Source organism: Elephas maximus, chromosome 2, assembly GCF_024166365.1.
Source record: "Elephas maximus indicus isolate mEleMax1 chromosome 2, mEleMax1 primary haplotype, whole genome shotgun sequence".
Taxonomy (NCBI): Eukaryota; Metazoa; Chordata; class Mammalia; order Proboscidea; family Elephantidae; genus Elephas; species Elephas maximus.
Window position 1 is genome coordinate 212959868 of NC_064820.1, and position 23691 is coordinate 212983558.

At 42.1% G+C, this 23691-nt stretch overlaps 1 protein-coding gene across 3 annotated transcripts in view; it reads right to left on the reverse strand.

Moving 5' to 3' along the window:
- Positions 1-21491, reverse strand: part of ALDH3A2 (aldehyde dehydrogenase 3 family member A2) — a 58896-nt gene extending 37405 nt beyond the window's left edge. For all 3 annotated transcript variants that reach the window (XM_049874624.1, XM_049874623.1, XM_049874625.1), the window contains exons 1-8: positions 21256-21491; positions 19491-19722; positions 18290-18375; positions 16045-16253; positions 14733-14850; positions 12448-12589; positions 3867-4033; positions 239-338 (exon numbers count right to left, since the gene is read on the reverse strand). In XM_049874624.1, coding sequence (XP_049730581.1) covers positions 239-338; positions 3867-4033; positions 12448-12589; positions 14733-14850; positions 16045-16253; positions 18290-18375; positions 19491-19722; positions 21256-21408 — 1207 coding nt within the window. In that variant the 5' untranslated portion in view covers positions 21409-21491. The remainder of the gene's footprint in view (positions 1-238; positions 339-3866; positions 4034-12447; positions 12590-14732; positions 14851-16044; positions 16254-18289; positions 18376-19490; positions 19723-21255) is intronic.
- Between the last annotated feature and the right edge of the window lie 2200 nt (positions 21492-23691).

The window sequence follows — 23691 nt, forward strand, 5'->3', positions numbered from 1 at the left end:
GATTGTGTTAAGTGCTACATAGCAAGGAAGGAGGACAATAGGACAGAGATGTGCCCTGCGTTGGAGGAGTTGGCGGGGAAGGGGGACTGGTGGTCAGGAAGGCCTCTCCAGGAGAAGGCCATCAAGCAGACATGAGAAACAGCAGTAGCCAGCTAACTTCAACAGCCTGGAAAAATTATCTGTGAAACGTTGGTGCTCTGAAATATTTATACCACGGACAAGAGAAATTAATACTCACCCACTCCTCCAAACGGTAGAGAATTGACTGTGAAATGCATAATAACATCATTGCCTGTGACACCGCCACTGGATGTTTCATCGATCATTCGTTTGATCAACTAGGTAACAAAACAAAGTTTTCCAGGTCAGAACCACAGCTGATGGTGGGCCCAGGTGCAGCTTCTCAAAGGAGGGGGTCTGTGGTCTACCTTTGTGCTTCCACAGGAGGCTCAAGTCTGGGGGTACTATGTCCATTCCAGCATCAACAAACTGACCTGACCGAACAGATAAATGGTCTAAACTGTGTTTCAATTTAGCAATATATCCAACACCTCAGAAGCAAAAAAAAAAATTTTTTTTTTTTTTTTCAGAAGCACGTCTAATACATCAGTGAGGCACTGAATTACCACCTATACGTTTACAAACTCAAAACAGTACATGGCTTTTTATAAGGGGCTACATTTCAATTCTTATAAATGGTTAATGTTTTCTGTATCTTATAGTACATGATTAATAGATTTTTTTCAGATGACACAACTGCTAGAAAGTGTCCCGCTCCCCAACCTCCCCCCACCTCAAGATGCACCCTAGCCAATAATACTTTACACCATATTATCTATGGTAAGTTTACACGTCAGACCACTGTTTTGTTAACAGCCCATTCTTTGTGGACCCCCATGCAGTGAGTCTCACTTCAAATACCTGTAGTACATGTGTTGCCACGGCACTCAGGTTCCAGAAGCTGTCACACGACTGCTGTATGAATCCATCAGAGGCTCTCCAGAAAACACCTGTTTATGAACTTCTCAGACCTTGACTGCTCCCATTCCCTCCTTCCAGTTTTCCCTTTCTTTCAGATGGAGGGCTCCTGAACCTACTTCCCCACTCTGAGGCCAGCCAGTAGTAGCAATACAGAAGAATAAGCCATAAAGCAGTCCTCCAAGTTGCTCAACCTGCTGGGGTTCCACCACACTTACAAAAAAGTGACTTAATTTGAGAAACTGAAGTCCAAGATATCACAACTGTTTACATGACAGCGCCAGAGAACTCTGTCACACACAGCCAAATCTGAGTATCTGCCAACGCCATTCAGGTAACAGAGGAGTGCTCTATAGTGGAATGTCCCTGTGACTAAGTATCAGAAAAGCACCTAACGCTGGTATACTTGTCGTTCTTAGGTGCCGTCCAGTCAGTTCCGACTCACAGCGACCCCACATACCACAGAACGAAACACTACCTGGTCCTGTGGCATCCTTACAATCCTTCTTATGCTTTAGCCCATTGTTGCAGGCACTGTGTGAATCCATCTCGTTGGGGGTCTTCTTTTTCGCTGACCCTCTACTTTGCCAAGCATGATGTCCTTCTCCAGGGACTGATCCCTCCCGATAATATGTCCAAAGTATGTAAGGCGCAGTCTTGCCACCCTTGCTTCCAAGGAGCATTCTGGTTGTACTTCTTCCACCACAGATTTGTTCCTTCTTTTGGGAGTCCACGGTATATTCAATATTCTTCGCCAACACAATTCAAACACATCAATTATTTTTCCATCTTCTTTAGTCACTGTCCAGCTCTCACACGCATATGATGCGAATGAAAATACCATGGATTGAGTCAGGAGCACCTTACTCTTCAAGGTGACATCTTTGCTTTTCAACACTTTAAAGAGGTCCTTTGCAGCAGATTTGCCCAATGCAATGCATTGTTGGATTTGACTGCTGCTCCCATGGCTGTTGATTGCGGATCCAAGTAAAATGAAATCGTTGACAACTTCAATCTTTTCTCCGTTTATCATGATGTGGCTTATTGGTCCAGTTGTGAGGATTTCTGTTTTATGTTGAGGTATAATCCATACTGAAGGCTGTGGTCTTTGATCTTCATTAGTAAGTGCTTCAAGTCCTCTTCGCTATCAGCAAGCAAGGTGGGCATGTCATCTGTATATCACAGCTTGTTAATGAGTCTTCCTCCAATCCTGATGCCCCGTTCTTCAGCTTCTCGGATTATTTGCTCAGCATACAGATTGAATTGGTATGGTGAAAGAATACAACCCTGATGCACACCTTTTCTCACTTTAAACCACTCAGTATCCCCTTGTTCTTTCCAAACAACTGCCTCTTGATTTGTGTACAGTTTTCTCATGAGCACAATGAAGTCTTCTGGAATTCCCATTCTTCACAACGTCATCTATAATTTGCTATAATTCACACAGTCAAATACCTTGGCACAGTCAATAAAACACAGGTAAACATCCTTCTGGTATTCTCTGCTTTCATCCAGGATCCATCTGACATCAGCAATGATATCCCTGGTTCCATGTCCTCTTCTAAATCCAGCTTGAATTTCTGGCAGTTCCCTGTGAATATACTGCTGCACCCGCTTTTAAATGATCTTCAGCAAAATTTTACTTCCATGTGATATTAATGATATTGTTCAATAATTTCTGCATTCAGTTGGATCACCTTTCTTGGGAATAGGCATAAATATGGATCTCTTTCAGTCGGGTGGCCAGGTAGCTGTCTTCCAAATTTCTTGGCAGAGATGAGTGAGCACTTCCAGAGCTGCATCTATTTTTTGAAACATCTCAATTGATATTCTGTGAATTCCTGGAGCCTTGTTTTTTGCCAATGCCTTCAGTGCAGACTGGACTTCTTCCTTCAGTACCATCGGTTCCTGATCATATGCTATTTCTTGAAATGGTTAAACATCGACTAATTCTTTTTGGTATAATGACTCTATTTATTTCTTCCATCTTCTTTTGATGCTTCCTGCCTCATTTAATATTTTCCGAATAGAATCTTTCGCTACTGAAACTCATGGCTTGAATTTTTTCTTCAGTTCTTTCAGCTTGAGAAACGTTGAGCATGTTCTTCCCTTTTGATTTTCTATCTCCAGCTCTTTGCACATGTCATTATAATGCTTTGTCTTCTCGAGCCACCCTTTGAAATCTTCTGTTTAGTTCTCTTACTTCATCATTTCTTCCTTTTGCTTTAGCTGCTTGACGTTCGAGAGCAAGTTTCAGAGTCTCCTCTGACATCCATCTTGGTCTTCTCTTTCTTTCCTGTCTTTTCAGTCACCGCTTGCTTTCTTCATGTATAATGTCCTTGATGTTATTCCACAACTCATCTGGTCTTGGGTCATTAGGCTTCAACGTGTCAAGAACTATCTATTCTTGCGATGGTCTCTAAATTCAGGTGGGATATATTCAAGGTTGTATTTTGGCTCTCGTGGACTTGTTCTAATTTTCTTCAGTTTCAACTTGAACTTGCATATGAGCAATTGATTGCCTGTTCCACAGTCGGCCCCTGGTCTTGCTCTGATGATACTAAGCTTTTCCATCATCTCTTTCCAAAGATGTAGTTAATTTGATTCCTATCTATTCCATCTAGCAAGGTCCACATGTATAGTCACTGTTTATGTTGGTGAAAAAAGGTATTTGCAATGAAGTCACTGATCTTGCAAAAGTCAGTCATGTGATCTCCAGCATCATTTCTATCACTAAGGCCATATTTTCCACTGGTACACTTAGCTCTTTCAATTATACTTTGTGAACTCTAACACTATACAAGAAAAATATTATTTGCTTTAGAGCAAAAAAAGAAAATTATTTATGATAGTGGCTTATGACAGCGACTGTTCTCTGTGATGTTTACCTTATTGTTATAAGAAAATATATAAAAAGCCAGGGGCTTTTCGTGGTCATTTATGAATTTTATGGCTTCATCTGCATCCTTCACAGGCACTATTGGAAGAATTGGTCCAAAAATTTCTTCTTGCATCACCTTGGCTTCAGGACTGACGTCAGTAAGTATTGTTGGGGCTAAAAAGGAAAGAAACAACACGAAGCTAAAAATGCTGAAGAAGAAGACACAAATGCAAAACTCCCATCTGACGCTTGTTTCATCAGGCCACCTATCCATTCCTTTTACACTGCCACCCAAATCGTATCTCTTAGGAAAAAAAAAAGTCCTAAGTATGTGCATTAATCTGCTCAAATATTAAATGTCTCCAAGCATGTGGATTAGGGGATCCTTGTGCAAGATGGGACAGATGTATACTGGAATAGGTGGCCTATGCATATTTAAAAGGAGATTACATCTTTTTGTGAGTAGGTTTCTCTGGGAATCAAAGCAACACCATTTCTTCTTCTTTTTTTATTGTACTTTATTTGAAGGTTTACAGAACAAACTAGTTTCTCATTGAAGTTAGTACATAATGTTTTATGAAATTGGTTAACAACCCCCATGACATGTCAACACTCTCCCTTCTCAACCTTGAGTTCCCTATTACCAGCTTTCCTGTTCCCTCCAGTATTCTCTTCCTTGCCCCTGGGCTCATGTGTCCCTTTAGTCTCGTTTTGTTTTATGGGCCTGGCCAATCTTCTGCTGAAGGGTGAACCTCAGGACTGACTTCATTACTGAGCTGAAAGGGTGTCTGGGGCCCATACTCTCAGGGTTTCCCCAGCATCTGTCAGGCCAGCAAGTCTGGTCTTTCTTTTTGAGTTGGAATTTTGTTCTACATTTTCCTCCAGCTCTTTCCAGGACCCTCTATTCTGATCCTTGTCAGTGCAGTCAGTGGTGGTCGCAGGGCACCATCTAGTTGTGCTTGGACTCAGTCTGGTGGAGGCTGTGGTGGATATGGTCCATTAGTCCTCCGGACTAATCTTTCCCTTGTATCTTTAATTTTCTTCATTCTTCCTTGCTCCCAAAGGGGTGAGACCAGTGGAGTATCCTAGACGGCTGCTTAGAGGCTTTTAAGACCCCAGACAATACTCACCAGAGTGTAGAACATTTTCTTTATAAACTATGTTATGCAAATTGAGCTAGTTGCTTCCCGAGACCATGGTCCCCACAGCCCTCAGCCCAGCAATTCAGTCCCTCAGGGAGTTTGGACGTGTCTATGTAGCTTCCATGACCTTGCCTTGTACAAGTTGTGCTGGCTTCCCCAGTATTGTGTACTGTCTTACCCTTCACCAAAGTTACCGCTTATCTATTGTCTATTTGGTGTTTTTCCATCCCTAGCCCTCCCCTCCCTCGTAACCATCACAGATTGTTTCTTTTTGTGTGTAAACCTTTTCATGAGTTTTTATAGTAGTGGTCTCAGACAATATTTATCCTTTTGTGATTGACTTATTTCATTCAGCATAATGTCCTCCAGATTCGTCTATGTTATAAGATGCTTCACAGATTGATCATTGTTCTTTATCATTGCATAATACTCCACTGTGTATGTACCACAGTTGGTTTATCCATTCGTCTGTTGATGGGCATCTAGGTTGTTTCCATCTTTTTGCTATTGTCAACAACGCTGCAATGAACATGGGTGTGCGTATGTCTATTCGTGTGATGACTCATTTCTCTACGATAGACTCCCAGAGGGGGACTGCTGGATTATATGGTATTTCTATTTCTAGCTTTCTAAAGAAGTGCCATATCATTCTCCAAAATGGTTGTATCATTCTGCATTCCCATCAGCACTGCACAACAGTTCCAATCCCCCCACAGCCTCTCTAACATTTGTTATTTTCTGTTATTTTGATCCTTGCCAGTAATGCTGGGGTGAGATGGTATCTCATTGTGGTTTTGACATGTATTTCTCTAATAGCTAGTGATCTCGAGCATTTCCTCATGTGTCTGTTAGCAGCTTAAATGTCTTCTTTGGTGAAGTGTCTGTTCATCTCCTTTGCCCATTTTCCAAATGGATTATTTGTCTTTTTGTTGCAGAGGTGTTAGATTTACTTGTAGACTTTAGAGATTAGATCTTTGTTTGATCTGTAATAGCCAAAAACTTCTTCCCAGTCTGTAGGTTCTTTTTTTGCTCTTTTGGTGAAGTCTTTTGATGGGCTTAAGTGTTTAATTTTTAGAAGATTCTAGTTATCTAGCTTATCTCCTGGAGTTTGTGTGTTGTTGGCTGTGGTTTCTATATTGTTAATGCTATGTATTAGGGTCTCTAGTGTTGATTCTATTTTTTTCTTCAATGAACTTCACAGTTTTTGGCTTTATATTGAGGTCTCTGATCCATTCTGAATTAGTTTTTGTATACGGTGTGAGGTATGGGCCCTGTTTCATTTTGTTGCAGATGGACATTGAGTTCTGCCAGTATAATTTGTTAAAAAGACTGTCTTTTCCCCATTTGATGGACTTCAGGCCCTTGTCAAAGATCAGGTGACCATAGTTGGATGAATTTACATCTAGGTTCTCAATTCTGTTCCACTGGTCAATGTATCTGTTGTTGTTATCAGTACCAAGCTGTTTTGACTGCTGTAGTTGTATAGTAAGCTCTGAAGTCAGGTAGTGCAAGTCCTCCTACTTTATTCTTCTTCTTCAATAGTGCTTTACTCATCCGGGGCTTCTTCCCTTTCCATATAAAGTTAATGATGAAGTTTTTCCATCTCTTTAAAGAATGTTCTTGGTATTTGGATTGGGATTGCACTGTATTTGCAAATTGCTTTGGGTGGAATTATCATTTTCACAATGTTGAATCTACCAATCCATGAGCATGGTATGTTTTTCCATTCATGTAGATCTCCTTTAGTTTCTTGTAGTAGTGTTTTGACACCATTTCTTCTTCTTTTTTTTTTTTAACTTTTATTAAGCTTCAAGTGAACGTATACAAATCAAGTCAGACTGTCACATATAAGTTTATATACACCTTACTCCATACTCCCACTTGCTCTCCCCCTAATGAGTCAGCCCTTCCAGTCTCTCCTTTCGTGACAATTTTGCCAGCTTCCAACTCTCTCTATCCTCCCATCCCCCCTCCAGACAGGAGATGCCAACACAGTCTCAAGTGTCCACCTGATACAAATAGCTCACTCTTCATCAGCATCTCTCTCCAGCCCATCTTTCAGTCCCTTCCATGTCTGATGAGTTGTCTTCGGGAATGGTTCTTGTCCTGGGTCAACAGAAGGTTTGGGGACCATGACCGCCAGGATTCCTCTAGTCTCAGTCATACCATTAAGTCTGGTCTTTTTGTGAGAATTTGGGGTCTGCATCCCACTGATCTCCTGCTCCCTCAGGGGTTCTCTGTTGTGCTCCCTGTCAGGGCAGTCATCAGTTGTGGCCGGGCACCAACTAGTTCTTCTGGTCTCAGGATGATGTAAGTCTCTAGTTCATGTGGCCCTTTCTGTCTCTTGGGCTCATAGTTATCGTGTGACCTTGATGTTCTTCATTCTCCTTTGATCCAGGTGGGTTGAGACCAATTGATGCACCTTAGATGGCTGCTTGTTAGCATTTAAGACCCCAGATGCCACACTTCAAAGTGGGATGCAGAATGTTTTCATAATACAATTATTTTGCCAACTGACTTAGAAGTGCCCTTAAACCATGGTCCCCAAACCCCCATCCTTGCTCCGCTGACCTTTGAAGCATTCAGTTTATCCCAGAAACTTCTTTGCTTTTGGTCCAGTCCAGTTGAGCTGACATCCATGTATTGAGTATTGTCCTTCCCTTCACCTAAAGCAGTTCTTATCTACTAACTAATCAGTAAAAAACTCTCTCCCACCCTCCCTCCCTCCCCCCCTCGTAACCACAAAAGTATGTGTTCTTCTCAGTTTATACTATTTCTCAAGATCTTATAATAGTGGTCTTATACAATATTTGTCCTTTTGCCTCTGACTAATTTCGCTCAGCATAATGCCTTCCAGGTTCCTCCATGTTATGAAACGTTTCACAGATTCATCACTGTTCTTTATCGATGTGTAGTATTCCATTGTGTGAATATACCACAATTTATTTATCCATTCATCCGTTGATGGACACCTTGGTGGCTTCCAGCTTTTTGCTATTGTAAACAGAGCTGCAATAAACATGGGTGTGCATATATCTGCTCGTGTGAAGGCTCTTATTTCTCTAGGGTATATTCCGAGGAGTGGGATTTCTGGGTTGTATGGTAGTTCTATTTCTAACTTTTTAAGAAAACGCCAGATAGATTTCCAAAGTGGTTGTACCATTTTACATTCCCACCAGCAGTGTATGAGAGTTCCAATCTCTCTGCAGCCTCTCCAACATTTATTATTTTGTGTTTTTTGGATTAATGCCAGCCTTGTTGGAGTGAGATGGAATCTCATCGTAGTCTTAATTTGTATTTCTCTAATGGCTAATGATCGAGAGCATTTTCTCATGTATCTGTTAGCCGCCTGAATATCTTCTTTAGTGAAGTGCGTGTTCATATCCTTTGCCCACTTCTTGATTGGGTTGTTTGTCTTTTTGTGGTTGAGTTTTAACAGAATCATGTAGATTTTAGAGATCAGGCGCTGGTCGGAGATGTCATAGCTGAAAATTCTTTCCCAGTCTGTAGGTGGTCTTTTTACTCTTTTGGTGAAGTCTTTAGATGAGCATAGGTGTTTGATTTTTAGGAGCTCCCAGTTATCGGGTTTCTCTTCGTCATTTTTGGTAATGTTTTGTATTCTGTTTATGCCTTGTATTAGGGTTCCTAACGTTGTCCCTATTTTTTCTTCCATGATCTTTATCGTTTTAGTCTTTATGTTTAGGTCTTTGATCCACTTGGAGTTAGTTTTTGTGCATGGTGTGAGGTATGGGTCCTGTTTCATTTTTTTGCAAATGGATATCCAGTTATGCCAGCACAATTTGTTAAAAAGACTATCTTTTCGCCAATTAACTGACACTGGGCCTTTGTCAAATATCAGCTGCTCATATGTGGATGGATTTATATCTGGGTTCTCAATTCTGTTCCATTGGTCTATGTGCCTGTTGTTGTACCAGTACCAGGCTGTTTTGACTACTGTGGCTGTATAATAGGTTCTGAAATCAGGTAGAGTGAGGCCTCCCACTTCCTTCTTCTTTTTCAGTAATGCTTTACTTATCCGAGGCTTCTTTCCCTTCCATATGAAGTTGGTGATTTGTTTCTCCATCACATTAAAAAATGACATTGGAATTTGGATCGGAAGTGCATTGTATGTATAGATGACACCATTTCTTCTTAATACAAGCACTCTTCATGCAAACTGTCTCACTGACCTTTATTATAACTCTGTTAGACTGTGAGGACATTTTACAGATTAAGAAAATATACTTAAATGGTCAAAATTCCCTAACCCTTAGCTCCGTGTTCTGTCTACTGTGGGGAAGGTGTATTAGGAAAGAGGGCAAGGTGGATGCTGAAGAAGGTTTGCAGGGTGTCCAGCATTCATACAAACATAAGTCACCAACTTACCAGTTGCTGTGAATTTGACCCCGATTCATGATAACCTCATGTGTCAGACTGGAACTGTGCTCCACAGGGTTTTCAAGGCTGATTTTTTGTAAGTACAGGTAGTCCCGGACTTACAATCCATTCAAATTACGATGAACCACACATAACGACCTTTTGTTTTTGGTATATCTTATTGTTAATAATATGTACTACATACAATATTGCTGTGTGCAATTTGCTGATGTTAGCATTCTCAAATGTTCAGTCACAGATGTTTATATGTAATGTTTTCAAATGCCAAAGGCAAGCAAAGATCAGATTTATAAAAACACTGATAATAAAAGGCAATAATAATGAAAACTAAAAAAAAAGAAGTATCTGAGTTAAGTCAGAATCAACTTACAAGGGAGTTGTCGAATGGAACCCCATCCTAAGTTGGGGACTACCTATAGACTGCCAGGCCTCTATTCTGAGGCTGTACTGGCTGGGCTGAAATCACCAACCTTTTGGTTAGCAGTTGAAGGCATTAATCATTTGCACCACCCAGGGACTCCCATGTCACCAATGAGCAGTACTCAAAAAGACCTTGCAAACAAACTGGATCATCAACTAAAAGAGAAGATACCTGGCAATAACATGCGTGTTCTTTTCCTTTATCCCTACCGTCCTACTAGCTCATCTTGGCATGACCTTTCCAGCAACACTCCAGAAGTATAAACTGCTATCCCAAATCCACTCTCCACTTCTTCCTTGGGGTCAGAGCATCAATTTCGTTTGGGTGCCCACCCTACCTTGCACAGTCATGTGCTCAGGTAAGGCGACCCTAACTCCAGGTCAAGGGAAAGTCCTAAGTTAATCATTAGTGTAAGTTATCCATGATCACACTTTCCTCTTGCCATTGAGTAGCCTAGAAGCTTGGGCAAATTATCTAATAGGTAAGATAAGCATGGTGCTTACCTTGCTCACCAGATCATCTACAATGAAATTTCTCACTACAGATTAGAAAGTAAGCCAAGTAAGGCCATGCTTACCTTGCTTACTGGGTCATCTGCCTCTATCAGGGACTATAAATTTGAAAAGAGGCTTTGATTCTGTAGGAAGATGCTGTGGGGTTGGGAGAGAGACAGATGCCAGCCATACTTAGAAGCAGAAACTTTGATGTGGTGAAAAATGTGAAATTGTTCACTACAGATGATCTGGTAAGCAAGGTAAGCACCATGCTTACCTTGCCTACTGGATAATCCCCCCCTGCATGTGGCCCAGCTGGCCAATATGATCAAAGGGGAAGAAAGCTGAAAAAGGTCTCCCAGCTCTTAAATACAAAAACAAGAGAAAGAGCTCCTTCCCTCCATTGGACTTAGTGCAGATATGTCTGTGCTGCCTGAGATCCAGACAGCCGACAGTAGAGGAAAAAGTCACATCCTAAGAATGGGGGACAGAAGATGGAAGTATCAGGAACAAAGTCACACACTAAGGATGAGGGACAGAAAAATGGAAGAATCAGCGATAAAGTCACATGCTGAGGATGGGGGACAGAAGGATAGATGAATCAGAGGCAAAGTCACATGCTGAGGATGGGGGACAGAAAGATGGAAGAATTAGGTGCTCTGATGATTAGCCAGCCCTGGAGGACCTCAGGACTGCTCATATTCTTCCATATTGTTTAAATCCTTTGTTTATATGTAACTTGCAGAGTCCGATTTTATAAGGAAAGCAATTTGGGGCAGCTTCTTTGCCAACTAAATGTGCCTATAATTCTTCTGTCATCTTGTATGTTATTTTAGAAAAATGTGTTTAAAATTCAAAGCTATACATATTCATGGCAAAAAATAAAAACTACAAAGAAGATAAATTATAAGGTCAAGTACAACAGATCAAAACACTATTTCTGAAATAGTACTGCCATTGACTAGTTGCTGAATTATGGCTAATTTAGTTCCTTCTCTGGATTGTCTGCCCATCCATAAACTGGGAACAATTACATAGAGTTCTGTTCTGCTTCTCAGGGTGGTTAAGAAAGAAAAAAAATTGGGTAATATATGTATAAATACTGAAAAGCTAGTACGACACAGGTGGCATTATTAAACATGTATACATATATACATTCTTAAATAGTTTATAGTAAAAGCAGTATGCCAGAAAGCAGTATTTAATAATTTAATAATTAAATATTTAAACTATTATTAAAATATTTAACTATTAGTTCAAGTAATTTAAACTACTATATAATTACTGATGAAAATCAAAGACTACAGCCTTCAACACGGATTACACCTCAATATAAAGAAAACAAAAATTCTCACAACTTGGCCAATAAGCAACATCATGATAAATGGAGAAAATACTGAAGTTGTTGTCAAGGATTTCATTTTACTTGGATCCACAACCAACGCCACAGAAGCAACAGTGAAGAAATCAAATGACGCACTGCACTGGGTAAATGTGCTGCAGAAGACCTCTTTAAAGTGTTAAAAAGCAAAGACTAAGGTTCCCCTGACCCAAACCATAGTATTGTCAATTATCTCATATGCATGCGAAAGCTGGACAATTAATAAGGAAAACTGAAGAATTGATGCCTTTTAATTATGGTGTTGGCAAAGAATACTGAATATACTAGGGACTGCCAGAAGAGCGAACATATCTGTCTTGGAAGAAGTTTGGCCAGAAGGCTCCTGAGAAACAAGGATGGCGAGACTTTGCCTCACATACTTTAGACACGTTATCAGGAGGGACCAGTCCCTGGAAAAGGACATCATGCTTGGTAGAGAGTCAGCAAAAGAGAGAAAGACCCTCAATGAGATGGAGTGACACAGTGGCTGCAACAATAAGCTCAAGCATAACATCAATTGTGAGGATGGAGCAGGACCAGGCAGTGTTTCATTCTATGGTACACAGGGTTGGAATGAGTCAGAATCGACCTGACAGCAGCTAATGACAAGAACATTAAATAATTATTAAACTCTTCAATACCGCTTTCTGGCATACTGAAACGTTGTATGTTTAAAAGTCTAGTGTCAGTAAATAGTGTCAGTAAAAACCGCAACTGTCATCTTCCCATAGGAAGAGGTGAATTTCCATTACCTATGTAGCGTGTGGCCTCATCAGTCTCCCCACCATAAGCTATCTTTTGTCCTTCGAGCAAATTTTTTATTCTCTTAAAGTGACGAAGATTGATGATCCTTTCATAATCAGGAGACTCCTTCACATTTTCACCATAAAATTCCTATTTAAAATAATACAATATTTGATTGGCATAAAATACCCATGTTTCAATTTCTTTAGTAAGTTACAAAATCCACCCATGCCCAAAAATCTACCTGGTTTTATATTCTCATAGAATCCAACACTCCACACCACCCTCCTCAAGTAATTTAACAGTAGTAAGTTTAAGCTTTTTGGCAGGTCAAGGACAAGAAATAAAAGCAAACACACAGAGATCTTTCATTTCCCATACAGTTTCAGGGGGTTCATACAGATCTCTTAGAGTCAATCCCTGGGCCCTCCTGGGGGTGACTGTGGGAACAGGTGCAGGGGAAGGAGTTGCTCTTTATCAGGGGTCGCCCATTCATTTATGTACTAGCCATGGCTGCTCTCCCACTGCAGTACAACTGAGTAGTTGCAGCAGAGATCTATGGCATCCAGAGCCTAAGATATTTACTATCCAGCCCTTTACAGACATTTGGAAACTCTGCTCTATTTTGCTGACTTATATGATCATAGATGTTAGTGAAACCACTCAAACTGAAATACAGGTTTGATAAAATTAACCGAAGTAATAGAATCCCAATAGTCATACAATCAATAATTATAATGTAAAATAAACACAAAACTACTAAACTGCTGCTCTTCCTTCTAACTACTGCAATGGGGCTTTAGGGCATCCTTTCAAAGGCTTATGAGAGCTCTCAATTTACTCTTGACTTAAAATGAAAATTGTTCACCTACGAACAGTGATTTTGAAGTCTGGGTGGTAAGAATTCCCTGGGCTCTTGTTAAAATGCATATTCCTGGGCCCCACCTCCAGAGCTACCAACAGTAATCTTCAATGCTGGTTGGACCTTAGACTTACCTGGGGACCCCAGACCAATTAAATCAATTTTTGGAGGGTAAAGGCTAGAAACTTAATTTTAAGTGGTTCCCCACTGATTCTAATGTATAGCCAGGCTAAGAACCACTGTGCTCAAGTATAAAATACCTCAAAGGAAGGCAAAACCCATTGCCGTCAAGTCAATTTTGACTCATGGTGACCCTAGAGGACAGACTAGAACTGCCCCATAAGGTTTTCAAGGACTGCCTGGTGGACATGAACTGCCAACTTTTTGGTTAGCAGCCAAACTCTTAACCATTACGCCACTAGGGTTTCCAAAAGAAGACAAAGAAGCCCTTGTTCCTTTAAAACTGAGTTCATCACCGTCCTCAACTAACCACTTCTCCAAATACTCTCAATCTCACACATTTATCTTTAATGTCCCTTCCATCCCACATTCCCTAAGTCTGCCCAATCCTCCCTTCTTGTTCTCCTGGTCTAGATTCATCTCCAGTCCCATCACTAACATCCAATTTCCACATCAAGACCTCCAGCATCACCCCCAGTGTTACCCTGGCTGAGCCCATTGTGAACTATCTCCCTAAACTTCCTGGCATACAGCTTTCATTCCCTGATAATATACCTTACTCTTAGGTATTCTCGATCCTTTCAGTGCTCAATTAGCATCTTCTGTGTGAACGATGATTGTTCTAATCATTTGTTCTGCCCAGCGTGCTTAGTGACACCCTTCCACCACTGCCCTCAGTCACACTGGTTCATCCCATTTCTTTTCACCAATTCAAATCCTACATTTCTTTCCAGGCTGAGTTCCTCAATCCCTCACTGGAAATCTTTACTGTAAACACTCTGAAAGATTCATAAACATGTAAAGGGTACACTATAAGCAGGTATTTAATTAACTCATTCCTCCAAACTACTGGTCATCCTAGACCCTCTACATACATAAATCTTGATAATCTTAATCAGCAATAGCCAATATGTCAATTATACTTCAACAATTACACTCACGACACTCTTTCAAAACCATAAACATATAATTATTTAACTTTTTTTAAGTAGGTGCCACAACTAATCAGCTGTTTCACCAACAAATCAACTAGACAGTTTAAGTGGTTTTAATACCCCCTTAACTTTCCTCCCAGCAGACATTCTATAAAAGATGCACAGAGTACTTTTAATTAACTGATAAATAATAATTCAGTCACAAATGCTATTGGATTTTCCTGAAAGGAGGGGAAAAGGGGATGCTCCCTGCTAAGAGTTAATTTGACTCCATATCTTAATGAAATAAATGGATTCAGATGTGCTGAACACAGACCTTCACAGTTTCTTTAATCTTCTGCACAATCTGATTCTGGAGAGATGGTTCACAGAGAATGTAGTCTGGAGCAATGCAGGTTTGACCACAGTTCATGTACTTCCCCCAGGTTATGCGTCTGGGAGGAGGTAGAAACAGATTAGCTATATAATTCAGTATAATACTCAATCGTTATATACTTTTGTGTTGTTTTACAACTAGAACATATTCATAAGTTTAATTGGTAATCTTTATAAAAAAACAAACATTTTAAAAACTGTGTAAATGAGTTCGTTCAAACCAACTTAGAATGCATTTTCTGAATGAAGTAGAATGTTCTAAGTGTCAGGAAAATTCCCAAACCAGCTCATAGGAAATAGTCCATTATAAGGAGTACAGCCACTGCTGCAGGAAAAGAGGAGAAACAGCCTCCCAACATCTCCTTTCTCCTCCTACTGCAGCCGTAAGGACATCCTGGGTGACGGAAGTCTGGTACAGACTCTGCTTCTACTGGTTGTGGCATCAGGTCCTGCTGACTAGAGGTTCAGCTATAAAGCAGGACAACAGCCAGCTGGCAAGACCACCTTCCTCTGTGTGGAGCCCTTCCTCAGTTTGGAAGGCCGTTTCTAGGTATGGACAGAAGTCTACAGCCTGAACGTTCACTAACTGAGGGTCTCATATTCTGGCAATCGGACTTCTACTCAGGAAGCCAACCTGGAACCTGGACCTAACTACCTGACTCCTCCTCGTTCCCCATCTCTGAAGCGGACAGGCAGGTGCACTACACTGAGGACAGGGTCACTTCTTTATTTTGGCACTTCCTGGTAGTTAAACCTGATTAAGCAGATAAAACCTGAAACCTTATTTTTTAGTTCCCAGATGCAAAGTGCTACTCAAAGGAAAAGATGAGAAATATTGGTTTTGTCAACAAAGGAACTCAGTTAAGAGATCCATATAATACCCTTTCAGCTGGTAATTTAAAGATTTTATGAGGCATACATGAGATTTTGGATTATTCTACTTCTTGGATCATTTTCCAGGAGAACAGTAAAATATCTTGCCTGATCCATCCATAAATCTCGAGGACAGAAAAAACTTTTTCATAATTCCCGAGGTCAACCACATGACGTCAAAACCCACGGCTCGTCTTTTCTAACACTGGCATTAAGAGGCAGTCCGTGAAAGAGTTACGTTATCCTTGAGGACATCAACCACCAAAGCCTAAAGATGTATCTCGGAGTCACAAAGCACAGGGTTCAAGTGCGAAGAAGATACACCAACCTGTTTCCCACTGTGCTAGGAAAACCTCAGATAACCAGAGAGTAACTCTCACCTGCAGGCAATGTCTAAGTCACAATCTTTATCAACGTAACATGGACTTTTCCCTCCCAGTTCAAGAGTCACAGGGGTCAGATGCTTGGCAGCAGCCTCCATGACAATTTTTCCAACTGCAGCACTTCCTGTATACAGAATATGGTCAAATCGCTGCTTCAGAAGCTCTGTGGTTTCCTTAACACCACCATTAATAACAACATACAGGTCCTTAAAAAAAAAAAGAGAAACATAAACACTTAAATTGTCAAATTAATTCTATTATCTAATATGAGCAATTTCTTTGTTAACATAAACACATAACATTCAATAAAGCCAGAAGAAAGTCAAGACTGGTCCTTGTGAGGAATGGCAGAGGGACCAGCCAAGGATAAGTAGAGAACACACAATCTGAGGGAGTCTAGGAAGCGTCAACTGACAGTGGAACTGATCCAAACAGTCCATTGTTTTCTACATAAGCTCAGCCACGAAGGCACAAAAAAAAGAGCAAACAGCTGGATTCGGCCAGGGAAATGGATGAAACAGAGGGTATTTTGGAACAGAAGCTGAGGATTTTGGTGAGAAAGTAGCTACTGTTATGAACCACAGGACAGGTCCCAGCCGAAATATCTCAATCTGAATGATATCTCTCTACACAGTATAGGGCAGGACTTAGCCTATGGTAAAAACAGTTGCTGACGAGCAGACTCTGACTCATGGCAGCCCCTATGTCAGAGAAGAACTGTGCTCCATAGGGTCTCTGGCTGATTTTTTGGAAGTGGATTGCTAGAGCTGTCTTCCAAGGCGCCTCTGGGTGGACCTGAACCGCCAACCTTTCAGTCACCAGCCGAGTGTGACGTTTGCACCACCCATGGTAGGAAACAAATAAATGTCTGCCAAATAAACAAATGGTATACAAGGCAGACAGATCTGGAGCAACTCTGGCTCTGCCACTTAGTAGCTTATATGATCTTCGGCAAGTTATTGAACATCTCTGAGCCTCAGTTTCCTCATCTGTTATTGAGAAATTCATGTAGCTTCCATGGACTGACCCCTTAGATGCTCTGTGTTATTATTAGCAGCTATTATAAATGAGAACACCTTGAAAAATAATAGCACAGAAAGTAACGCCAGAGAACACATGCCAAGGAAGGAAAACAGAAGGTATTCAAAAGCTTCTGAGGTGTGAGTATGAAGTAAACACTGGCTTACGGACGTGTGCCCACTTTACCTCCTGCTCTTTGAAGAGTTAATTAGTTCTCATTCACTTCACAGTTCAACTGCCCAACAAATGTTTCAAGTTTTAACTTTTATATGACTTATCTACAGAATATATGTGATTGATCCCCCAACAAGCTAAGTGAGGCAGGAGGGGGCGTCATTAGCCCTGTCTCCATAGAGCCAGATACTGAAGAATTTACTTCCAGTGAGGGGCAGAACAGGGCTTTAAACCTCCATCTTCTGGTTCCAAATCCTAGGAATTCATGACATCTTACTGCCTTCCATTTCATCCCTCTGAAGTGGATAACTACAGCTATTAGAACAAAATTGTTCTGTGGGCTGCCATGACAGTGATAAGACAACAGAAAACAATATTATTCCAAGAGCCAGAGAAGGCCTCAAGGCTACCATTACAAATTACTATGTACAGCTGTAGGTATGATATTTTAAAGTTGCCTTTTGATGAAAGCTAAATGAGGACCTCTCGCTGCAGCAATTTCTTTAGAACTCAGCAGTCCGAGCTGCATGGCCACATCATAAGCTTGCTCCCTAGGTAAGTGCAAGAACCTATGAGTCAGACACAGAGTTAAACTTTAACTCCGGTTGAGGATCATTTTCTTTTGTAGTTTTCAGGCCACAAACATACCCTTTTTAAAAGCAGGCATGCTCTTATACAGCTGTAACCCGTTAGGCAAAAAGAAACTGTCAGCAACAAAAATATGGCAGTACACAGCACAGTACCAATCCCTCAATAATTCACTGAATGAACACACCTAAAGCCTTATTTTAGAGCAAGCAAAATGCGAAATAGCAGAAAAGGATTTGGAAATAAAAGGAGGGGTCCCAATGAAGCCACGAGCCTAAAACTATTGTATAACCAACCACAATGGCTAGGTCATTTCACAGTTTATTTTGGAACTTGAACTTCTTTTATTCAGCCAGTTGTTTGAACCCACAAACGGAGCTCCTGCTACAATGACAGGAAAACCAAATGTGTGTTTCCTAAATTAAACAGATATGCTGAAGATTGTTGAAAACATTCTTACCTGGTCTAAGTACTGAGGGAGGAGCTTAGCCATGATCTTGGCTGTATTTTCACTTACTTCAGAAGGCTTGATAATCACAGCATTTCCTGAACAAAGCAAAAAGCAGAACAATATCATCTAATACTTGAGTAACTTCAGTAGCTACCACAACAGTGTTCACAAGTAGAGTACAGGCTAGGCCCTCAAACTACTTCTGTAGCTCTTCATTCTGTTCTTCCTCATAAGGGGCAGAAGAGTCTGTCTCACCTTCTCTTCCTTTCCGCGCTCTATCTCGAACTCCTTAGTTCTCCTTAGCTTTCAGATCGTTAGCAACTGGCTCAATGAGGCTTCCCTACTCCTTTACCCTTCTATCACTTTTTTTCCCACTCCCACTCTTGGATTTCCCTCTCTGCTCTTAAATTGTCAGACAAGCAGGCCTTGACAACAGAAAGTTGTTGATCTAGACCCGCAGAAGTGATAAACTAATCTCTTGGTATTGCCATGCACTCAAGGTAGCATTACTCCCATAATAGCCCTTATCTGAATGAAGAAGCTAGTCAGAGCCAGCAACTGAATCTACATTTAAAAAATAATGGATGCCTGATTCCAAACTCTTGAGCCTACTGACTCAGATGCCTTTACACCCTCACATGTGCACTCTCTGGGTGCTTCAAAAGATCAAAACAAACAAACAAACCCGTTGCCATCGATTGATTCTGACTCATAGCAACCCTATAGGACAGAGTAGAACTGCCCCAAGGGTTTCCAAGGAGTGTCTGGTAGATTCGAACTGCCATCTTTTTGGTTAGCAACCATAGCTCTTAACCACTGTGCTATGAGGGTTTCCCTGTTTCAAAAGATAGTCATCATGAAAATCCACCCTGGAGCCCAATTTTCAAAAAATATGATAATTATGAATTCTCAATACGCTACTGGTATAAACCAAAGCAAACTGCCAAGGAAAATTATTTAATTAGACACAATCCTTAATTTACAACCAATAGGGGAGAAATACCAAATCCACTGCCACTGAGTCGATTCCAACTGATAGTGACCCTTTAGGCAGAGCAGAACTGTCCCATAGAGTTTTCAAGGAGTGTCCGGTGGATTTGAGCTGCCGATCTTTTGGTTAGCAGCCAAGCTCTTAACCACTGTGCCACCAGAGCTCCATAAGAGAGTAAGCTCCTCTAAAAAGGTATGAGGACATAAGTTGGCTCCAGACCTGCGGCAATGGCTCCTATCAGTGGCTGGATGTTGACAACAAAGGGGTAGTTCCAAGCTCCAATAATCAGTACGACTCCCAAGGGCTCTGAATGAATATAGGCCTCATCCAGCATGGTGAGCAGGTTCTTCTCCACTGGTTTAGGAGTAACCCATTCGGGAAGCTTCTCCAGGGCGTGATCAACTTCTCCAAGGATGTTAATGACTTCCTGACTGTATGCATTGAATTCACTCTGTTATAAGAGAATCAGTTAACCTTACACAATGAGTCTGACACACTCAGCCTTAATTGTCAAAAACCTCAGGTCAGGTACTGGATGGTTTACCATCCGGATCCCTTTTACACCCTCCAAGCCTTCAATAAAACCAGCTGGCATCAAGTCAGTTCTCACTCAGGGGGCCCCCACATGTGTCAGAGTAGAACTGTGCTCCATAGGGTTTTCAATGGCTGGTTTTTCAGAAGTAGATAACTGGGCCTTTCTTCCAAGGCACCTCCAAGTGGACTCAAACCTCTGACCTTTCCATTAGCAGCCAAGTGCACTAATAGGCCGCACAATCCAGGGACTCCTAAGCCTTCAGTAGCAACTTGCTAACACCTTCTGTAATATATTTAATCCATCAAAATCCTTCTCTACTGATCTAAACTCTTTAAAAATGGGTTTAAACTCTTCTTCCATGAGGAAGACTTTCCCGAAAAATAATGGCTTGTCCTGGTCACGCTTCGATTTATACACAACAGCAACTACACTTTCAATCTGTATCTTGATATTTCACCCTTAATATGCTAGTTTTTAACTATATTCACATTTATCTGTGTATGTTTTGTCTGCCAACCAAATTTAAAACTTTCAATGTCAGGATCTTAATTTCTTTAGTACTCCTATACATGTACATACTCACACATTTAACATTTGTAGAATGAGTAAATGAACCACAGCCTTTTTGGAATCTTAATTATCCCACCTTGTATATTTGATATCACAGCTCCTCTACACCAGAAGTACTATAAAGGAAATTCTATGGTTATTACTGTTACTACTACTACCGTTGATATTACTACTACTTGAAATAAACTTTGACAGAGGGAGGTGGGGAAGGAAGACTCCCAAAGCCAAAGAAAGGTCTTGCTATATGTGGAGTGCATATAAAAAGTGAAAACAAGGTGACAGTAGTATTATTACCGAAAACGTGGTTCCAGATCTGAAAGCATGGTATCAACCAGCGAACTCATTAGGAACTTAAGACTCTCAGGCCCCATCCCAGACCTGGTGAACATAATTTGCATTTTAACAAGATCCCTAAGTGATTCCTCAGCACACTACAGAGTTTGAGGTGTGCTGACCTAAAACACAGAATCATGACAGAAAATTTGAGCGCAACGACTGTGACGAAGACGACGACAAAAAACGCCTGTCTACAAAAGAAACCACAAAATTAAAAGGCAAGAAACAGACCTGGAGAAAAATATCGGCAATATGTTAAGTTGGCAAACTATGAAATCCAGCATATACAAAGAGCTTCTACAAATAAAAAAGGGCCATAGACGCGACAGAAATATGGGCAAAGTATATAATAGGTCATTCATAGACGAGGAACTACAGAGAAGAGAAAACACACGGACTTCTAAGCGTGTCTAAACACGCAGGGCGGAGGATCGGGAACGTCGGGGGAAACGTTTGCTTGCTTAATCAGAATTAAAAAGAAGAATGCAGAAGCTCAGGGGAATGCCATCCGGAAGTGGGGAGGCGGAAGGCCGGAGTCCGCACCTTGCACAGGTCAGCGCTGATGGCAGCCAGGATGTCCCTCTCGCGTTCCTGCACCATCCTCCGCAGCGCCTCCAGCTGCTGCAGCCGAAACTGCAGAGGCCGAGACCGGCCGGACCGGAACGCGGCGCGAGCCCGCTGGACCTTGCTCTCCATTTGCCACCAGTCTGCCCGTTCGCTCGTAGCCTGAACTACACCGGCTCAGCGCCCGCCGAGTGCAACCCGCAGCCCAACGCCCAGCGACCCCACGCCGCGCGCCCATTGGCCTAGGCCGGCCACGTGACCTCTGGGGTGCGCCCGACCCCGCCCCATCGTTCCGCCCGCCGGCCGTCAGGCAAGGCACTCACGGCCTGTCAGCTGGCCGCTGGTTGGCTGTGGTGCCCGCCCGGCTGTGGCGTCGGGGTGCCGGGTTGGAGGGAGAAGCTTGGCCAGGCTGGTGCGCGGGGCCCGTGGTGACTCCGCAGTGCAGAGAGGCGTCCCCGAGAAGCGGGGTGAAGCGCTGAAGGACACCGTATAAAGGAGGGAGGAAGCCGCCCGCCTCCATTTTGTGGCTCTTCGGAATGTGGCAAAACGGCTAGAATCGGGAAGCCAGGCGCGGCTAAACGCATAGGGCGTCCTGGGGCCGTGTTTTGCGGGGTCTGTGGAGAGTGTGGGCACCATAACCCAGGGGCGTCTCAGCGTTCCAGCCCGAAGCCGCAAGAAGATGATGTTTGCCCACCCATTCTCTGTCCCAGGAGCCCTGGTGGCGCCTGGTTAAGAACTTGGCTGCTAACGAAAAGATTGGCAGTTCGAATCCACCAGCCGCTCCTTGGAAACCCTATGGGGCAGTTCTGCTCTGTCCTGTAGGGTCACTATGAGTCGGGATGGACTTCATGGCAACGGGTTTAGTTTGGTTTTTGAGTCGGAATGACTCCATGGCAACGCGTTTGGGGTTTTTTTTTTCCCCCCCCTTCTCAGCTAAAGGCTGCGCGACCTGCTTCATAGATGAGCTGCTTTGATTTTATGCAGTGCCGACGCACTTCTGGTGCTTGATCTCATGAATTCTTCCGAAGGTTAAACTTCTGAAAACAGAAAGCGAGGATTTATCTCCTATTATGTTAGTACTGCTAACACAAAGGTTGGTGGTTGGAACCCAGGAGCGGCTCCATGGGAGAAAGATGTGGCTGTCTGCTGCTTCTGCAGAAATTTACAGCCTTGGAAGCCCTATGGAGGCGCTATGAGCTGGAATGGATTTGCGGCAGTGGTTTTGGTTTGGTTTATGCTAGCGCAGTCGGTATTTCCAGCGCTATACAAATACACTGTGTTATCCCAACCCTAACCCCATCCTTTAAAAAAGTTCCTCCTTGGCTGTTTATCACTTGATAGCTCCAAACCCTAAACCTGTTGCCATCAGGTCGACTCATAACGATCCTGTAGGACAGAGCAGAACTGCCCCATAGGGTTTCCCAGGCTGATTTCCCAACAGAAGCAGACTGCCACATCTCCTGCGGAAAGTTTGTGGGTTTGAGCCACCGACCTTTCTTTTAGCAACTGAGAACTTTTAACCTCTACACCACCAGGGCTCCTGCAGCTTGCTAGCTACCATCCCATTTTTCTGCCCTGCTTTATTGCAGAACTCTCCCGAAGGGAATTTGCCCCTATCAGACTTTCCTCCCTACCTCCTAGTTGTCAAATCCTAGGGGTACTTCCATTCTTATCTGAAGTAAAATTTGGCCTAGCCGATCACTCCCATCTTCTGGAGACACTGTTCACTTATTTTCCATTACCCTGCAAACTTCTGGGTTTCCTTTTACCTCACTGACTGAGTCTTCTGGGTCTTCCATTGCCGGATCTTTCTCCCCTGCCTGACCTTTTAAGTGTTCTGGTGCCCTCAAGCTGAGTCCTTGGCCTTCTTTTCTTTTCACAGTCACTCGGTCATGTAATCCCATGAATGGTGGTCAGAGACAGTTTTAAATCCCATCTCTACTCCCAGCCTTTCCTCTGAACTCTAACTGGTATATCTAACTATATCCTATTCATCTCTGTTTGAATTTATAATAAGCATCTTAAAGTTAACATGTCCAAAATAGAACTTTATCTTCCCCCACCAAACAAACATACAAACACAGTGCATACCTCCCGCAGTGTTCACTATCTCAGTAAATGGTACTATCCTTTATCCCATTATTCTTCCAGTTTTTGACCTCGTCCTTCATCTTTCTCTTTGCCCCATCTTCAAAAAATATATTCAATCATGTCCACCCTAATCAAGGTGTAATTTTTCATCTGAACTATATATAGCAAAAACAAAAACAAAAAACCGCATTGCTGTAGAGTTGATTCCGACTCATAGATACGAGTCCCTAATGGTACAGTGAAGTGTTCCACTACTAAACAAAAGGTTGGCGGTTCATACCCACTCAGAAATGCCTTGGAAGAAAGGTCTAATGACCTGCTTCC